The sequence below is a fragment of the Semicossyphus pulcher genome, unplaced genomic scaffold (assembly GCF_022749685.1).
Source record: "Semicossyphus pulcher isolate SPU_LCO1_2020_fin unplaced genomic scaffold, fSemPul1.0.p SCAF_9, whole genome shotgun sequence".
Classification (NCBI taxonomy): domain Eukaryota; kingdom Metazoa; phylum Chordata; class Actinopteri; order Labriformes; family Labridae; genus Semicossyphus; species Semicossyphus pulcher.
In genome coordinates, this window is record NW_027211770.1 from 20,038,727 (window position 1) to 20,045,384 (window position 6,658).

General features: G+C 45.2%; 1 protein-coding gene across 1 annotated transcript; it reads right to left on the minus strand.

Annotated features, from left to right (window-relative positions):
• Window positions 1–3,997: 3,997 nt before the first annotated feature.
• On the minus strand, window positions 3,998–5,140 carry uts2r3 (urotensin-2 receptor 3). The gene has a single exon (XM_069656985.1). It carries the CDS (start codon window positions 5,138–5,140, stop codon window positions 3,998–4,000), a length of 1,143 nt encoding a protein of 380 aa, XP_069513086.1.
• Between the last annotated feature and the right edge of the window lie 1,518 nt (window positions 5,141–6,658).

Consider the following 6,658-nt stretch of genomic DNA (forward strand, 5'->3'; position numbering starts at 1 on the left):
CGTTTGATAAAAGCTGATGGGATGTTACAGATGCTGAAGCTGGACGTTTGATGTGTTCATTGTTATTTCAGGGTAATAAAAGTACGTCTTGATTGTTTTTTATAATGCAAAACGCTGTGGTAAAACTTTAACATTAGCTTCATGTACGGTCAGACCACGCAGAGGAATAAGAGTGAGGGCAAAGAGAGAAAGTGTAGAGGGGACAAAAAGTGATTGAGAGAGAGAAAACAGATGGGGAGATTGAATTTTAGAGGAGGGCAGAGGGAGGAGGAGTGCAAAGGGAATCTTTTTTGTGTATGTCTGGGGAGAATGGGAGCCTCTTATACACCTCACAGCGTGAATTTGGCGCGGGCAGTGGCCTCGTCTCGTCTGCACAGCGGGGTGCTTTCCTGAGCGGGCCGCCCAGGGGAGGGGCACCTGCAGCCGCCTCAAACACTGGTCAAGAGGAGGGCCTGACAGGCGGGGCCAAGGGGGTGCCGGGATGGAAAGATGCTTGGCGGTTCCAGGAAACGGACATGTGCTGGATTTCTGAAATCCTCAGGTAGAACAGAGCGATGCTCCTGAAAGAAAATTTTTGTCCTCCTGTTTTCCCCGCAGACTTTGATTTCAATCTCAGGATGAAATCAGAAGCTTCTGTTGCACAGGAGGACAGAAGTTATGATTGGAGCGAGTCAGCCGGAGCTGGCATCTACCAACACAAACAACACAAAGTTTATAGATCGGCCAGCCTGCCAACTGAGACAATATTTTCCATCCATTTGGTTGGGCTGACCAAACAGCACGTTTTTGAAGTTTATCAAACAATCAGTCATCCCTGCCGACCTGAGGGACGACTTAATCATCTGATATATTGAGTTTTAGAACACGCAGACACCCGAAACCTGACTCAGAAACCTAAACAACAAGCCCTCTGTGCTTTAATATCTATACCGCTGCTTAGTGTCTTTTTTGGAAAGTTTTCATCTTTACACAAGCTACACCCTCCGTCTTGTGTCATTGTGGTATGACCCAGGGGTCTCTGAGTCTCATGATTTGAGACGTATAAGGAGCTGACTCTTTGTCTGCAAGAAATTCCTTTTAAATGGACGAATGTGCTGAGAAGGCCTCGCTTGTCTGCGAGAGGTGGATGGAGATTGCATTAAGTCCACAACAGAAGCGCCCCCCTGTGGTGCGAGCGCACTGGGCTCCAGATAATAACTGCAGTGGGAACGTTGTGCTCAGAGGTAGCCGGGCCAGGTAAATGGAAACACATGGCAGGCAGCAGAAACTACAGGAGGGCCCTGCAGCCGCAGAAATAATGGCATCACAGTGCAGAGAAAGGCACAAGCTCCCCTGACGAATGCTTCTGGTATGTGTCTCTGCAACCTGTTGGTATTACCAATGCAGTAAAAAGCCCTGCAGTGCTTCGTGGCTTCTCCTGCAGCCGGCAGGGTTTCTCCTACTCTGTTAATGTAGCTTCATGTACGTGCAAATAAATAAACCCAAATTTTAAGTTCACCTCACTCATGTAATTAAAGTCTCGTTTTACATGAAATCACTCACATATTATTACCTGAGGATTATGTTCTCTCAGACGTTGCTGAATTCCAAGTCAAAACACAGTGGAAGGAGCTTAATGGTCTGTCTGTGTGATTTGGCTGCACAAAGAAAAACACTGTTTCCCAGATGTGCCACTTGAGACTCTTAACAATCAGCGATGAAATTAAGAACTTAAAGGATCAGTGCTGCTCTCCCTGTGCTTTGTGTCAAATTTCATACAGGTCTACAATATTATTCAAAAGGTATAATTATTCCCCTACAGAAGACAGTATGTAGATTTAAATGATTTTTTTGTCTTAAAGGTAAATACACACGCTATAGTTTTGCATTTATGACAAACAGCATTTGATTTCCTTCTTAAATACAGTTATTTCAGGTTTTACCTTACCCTTTACCTTTGCTTTATTTTAAATAAAAACAAATAAAAAAAAAGAATTTCTGTTCATATTAATGGTTTATTTATTAATTGGAGCATTCCCTTTTAAGTATAATTTCTTATTCTTCAGCACAAATCCAGATATGTATGCTTTAGAAAGTAAGTCAGTGTAAACTAGAGCTTGAGTTTAATATTAGGGAGTAAAAAATTCAGATATCGATCTATCGGCAGATATTTATATACCGTATATATATATATATATACACAAAAAAAAAAAAAGAAATGCACACTCTGCTAGCATTAGGGACGTCCCTCATTTCCCATCATGCCTGCCAGTGCTGACTGAGTGGTTAGTTAGGTTGTTAAGTCTGCTGTTTTATGTTCCAAAATGCAAATAATATTTTTTGTTAGTGTTTCTAATGCGTCTGTTAAGAACATATGTTCTGCATATGGCATGTGCTGGTATAGTTGTAACCACGAGTGAGGTGGCTTTATTTTGTAGGACGAATTATGGGCCTGGCCTAGAAAATTTAATGCAGAGGCTCCTGTCTGTGAAGAGAAGTGATGACACTGCCTTCCATGTGGGCAGGCATCTTTGAACATTTAAAATTATGTAATGATTTATACATTCAATATAGAGGTAACACATTATTATGCCTACAGTTACCCTGAGCTAATGTTGTTCTATGTTAGATTAAAGCCTATGGTCTTAGTTAGAAGTGATGGGAGACGTCAGATGGGAGACGTCATGCAACAATCTCTCAAACCAGAGACCCTGAAAATCACATGCTCACATCTTAAACCTCTAAGACTTCAAGGATGCCACTGAAGAACCCCATATTTCTGCCTGCACCACCGCGCTCATGACACCACCTTGCCCCCTTTTGTCCCATCATCCCCTCCCCGTCCTTCCTCCTTTCTGTCAAACAACAATATTTGCTCATCTGCGTCAAAGAGCAGCGGGGTCTGCGATAGAGTACAGTGCAGCCTTTGAGTCGGACAGACCGAGACGGGACGCTGCTGCAGGGAGACACAGAGACACCAGCCGGAGAGTGTGTACACAAGAGCGGGGAAGACCCTCGAGAGACACTGACATGCTGACACAGACACACAAACACAGGAATGAATGCAAACCAAGGATTGTTCTGCACTATGCACCTTTGCAATATTGTTCTTTTTATAATGATAAAACTAACATGTGATCTCTAGTGATGTTCTTTTTCCAAGGTCAGAAGAGGTCACTTTCACTTGTTAAGGATCCAGTCACTCAGTGGATTACAGAAAGCATACTCTTTATTCAAGGCTATATATTACGCATTATTATAAACATCAGTTACAATCAACACGAGTCGAGGCCATGCAAAGCATTGCATGAGTCAAAATAATAACAATAAGTACGTTTTCAGACCCGACATGCAGGTCGTGATTATAAAAAAAATCTGTTGTTTTAGATTCGTCGGGGTTCAGGGGAAGCAAACAAAAGACTGTTGACCCGCTCCAACATAATTCAGTAAGTCAACAAACAACGTCTCAGAAAAATGTCCCACCGAGGTCCTGAGCAGATACAAGCAGCCGTCCAAAAACAAACATTTTCTTTGATAGTTTCTCTGAAAACAACACAAGTGCATCAGGGTTTTACTGGAAATGATTGTGCACGAGGCACATGCAGAATAACTCTCCTCATACTGTACAGAGAGACGGATAAAGATCTGCTCCTCTCTGTTATTAAATCTGTTGTTCGGTAGATGACTGTACTGTAGCAACCACTTCACCATACTCACAAGTTTTATGTCATCTATATGTAAACTTGGTTACTACAGTGATTAAAGACACTATTTGATACGACTAGCTTTGCACATAAAGCATTGATGAGGTGACACATCTTTGATTGTCTTTTTGATTGTCAGACAGCATCCATACAAAGTGCTCTCATTGGATTAGTGTTCTTCTCTCTTAGTCTGCCGGCTGAGGATGAATCAGCGCTCTTTGGTGCCTAATATGGAACTCATAAAGCTTTCACACACAGTATCTTTTCCCACACGTGTGCACTCACGTCATGGTCTTTACTGTTAGAGAGACACACTACTGCAGTGGACTGCTCTTACGGCAGAGCTGATTGGCTGAATTCGTCGTCTGCCTGTTGCGTCTTCGTTTCCCGGTCAGTAGCGTGTAGAAAAACGGATTCACACAGGAGTTTCCGTAGGTCAGCCCTGTGAGGATGCGATTCACCGTCACCTGTGTCCTTACAGGAATTGTCCGCAGCATGTCGGGCTGGTAGAGAGGCAGCAGCTGCCAGATCCAGAATGGCAGGAAGCAGGCCCAGAAGGCCAGGACGATGCCCAGGATGAGGAGCAGGACTTTGGGTTTGGGGGCACGAGGAGGACAGGCTGTGCTGCTCCCAGAGGCCCAGGCCGGCCTGGTCTGAGACACCCAGTACAGCCGGCCTAAGGTAGCGTACAGAGCTCCGATGGCGAGCCCGGGGCCGAGGATGCTGGTGCAGAAGAGCACGCTTAAATAGGCCTTTGAACTTTGCTCGTCCCACGCCGGCACACACAGCTGGCCCTCCTGGTTCTCCCCGTCCTCCAGGTGCAGCGTGATCATCATGGGCAGACTGAGAGCCACCGCCAGCCCCCAGGCCAGGCCGACCCGCAGCAGGCCCGAGGAGTTAGAGGAGGAGGTGTGCAGGGGGTGAGCCACAGCCCGGTAGCGGTCCAGACTCATGGCGGTGAGAGTGAAGATGGAGGCGTGCATGGTGAGGAGGTCCAGACTCAGGAGGAGGCGGCAGCCCAGCTCGCCGAAGGCCCAGCCGGACGCCAGGCTGTCGTACACGATGAAGGGAGCGGTGAAAAGGTAGAGCAGGTCAGCCAGAGCGAGGCTCAGCACCTGCAGGTGTAGAGAGGAGGAGGAGGAAGTAGAAGAGATGGGAGAGGAGGAAGGGGAGGAGGTGTTGGCGAGGCAGGAGGGCACAGGTACTCTCATGAGGCAGCAGGTTGGTCCTGCTCCACGTCTCCTCCTGCTCCTCCTGCGCCTCAGGAGGAGGCCTATAGTGTAGAGGTTACCTGTGATGCCCAGCAGGGAGAGGAGGGAGAGGAGGGAGCAGAAGAGAGCTGTGGAGGCCAGGCTGGGTGACGGAGAGATGGAGGGAGAGGAGGAGGGCATGGAGACGTTGGGGATGATAGGGGAGGTGTACGGGGAAGGTGGAGGCAAAGAGCCTGAGAGGTCCATGCTGTTAGATTATTAGAAGATATGAACGTTTGAAGGGTTAAATGTGAAATGTCTGTTTTAGATGCAGAGACAGAGAGGAGGGGGAGGTGAAAAGGCAAACACATGATATTATTTTCAGTATCCTTCTTTTGCTTGCTTGTTTTATTCTGTTTCTGGATGTTTTATTTGTTTGACACAAAAGCTTGAAGGGATTTGATCTCTCTAACCGACAAAGTGATTCATGTTCATGTGAATCTTGACAGCAGATAAACTAAATAAAGTCATATAAACATGCAGTAGAAACCAACATGTCAGCAAAACCGGGATGGTTTATGTTAGAGCAGAAACCTGCTCTGGTTGGCACGGCCTTTCCACGTTTACAGCTTCACAGGGAGCCGGTGAGGCTGTCATGGTTTTAGTAAAATAATTGGATTTTCAGAGGGAGGGCTCCAACTGAAGACTGTAAATCTCGACTCAGACCTCCAAAGCCTGCTCCTCCTAAAGGTCAGCAGTTGGGCAACAATTAGGCTAAGTGGGACACAAAAAAAGTCTAAGAGCTGGCATGACTTAGAAGATTTTTTGTGCAAACAAATTCTGTATTGGCACTTTTTAGTTTACATTTCTGGGTTGGTTTTGTGCGTTTTTGCGCACCGGTGGTTTGGATGTGGAGCGGTGCATGAAAATCTGCCGAGTCAGTGGGTTGCGTAATGAGGCGCAAAGGACTGACGACTTTATTTAATTTTTTTATTTAACTTTAAGGGATAAACTGAACTTTTAACTACGGATTGCCAAGAAGAAGGAAGTTTATTCCGCGTTTTCCTCTGTGATATTATTTCGTTAGTGGGGAGACAAGAAGGCGTTTAATACTTTCCACCTCAGACTGATGATGTTCTGTAGAAATGTAATCTGCAGCGACATGAAAGCCGCCGCGGGGAGCCTGACAGAGGCGGCCTGTGTGACACATGGTGACCCGGGCAGCTCCGGGGTTAAGAGCTACTGTTGAACTGTGGAGGAGCAGCCAAACCCCCGCGGAGCCGCGCGCCTCCGAACCTCACCGGCTCACCGCGTTAATAACAGCTGTGTTCAATCCGTGACAGCAGTTTTCCAAACAGACATTCTAGCAGAAAAATATCTTATTAATACATTTTAATTCAATTTAAACTGTTATCTTAAAGCCAAATGTGTGTGTGCGTTTTAATTCCCTCTTGTTTTTCACAATAAATCTGAAAACCAAACGCTAAATGATTCCGGAAGTAGCTTCTTCAACATGACTTTGGAAAGACATATTTTGTAAACGTTCTGTTAGCAATAATTAAAAACAATTTTGGTCACTTAAAATTCACATTTAAAACTTAAGAGAGAACATTTGTTTGGAATTATAAAGATTTTGATTCCTATAGAGATATAAATATTCCTATAGCGTTATTACTATAATATGACATAATGGCCTGCTGGATGGTGGGCCTAAAATCAGTGCAACAGTAGAATGACTAACTAAAAACTACAGGCCTATAGTGTTAGATTAATTATCCAGTCATT

What these genes read in the sequence shown, in the direction of transcription:
- uts2r3 (XM_069656985.1), bottom strand. Translation starts at nt 5,140, where the DNA reads ATGGACCTCTCAGGCTCTTTGCCTCCACCTTCCCCGTACACCTCCCCT.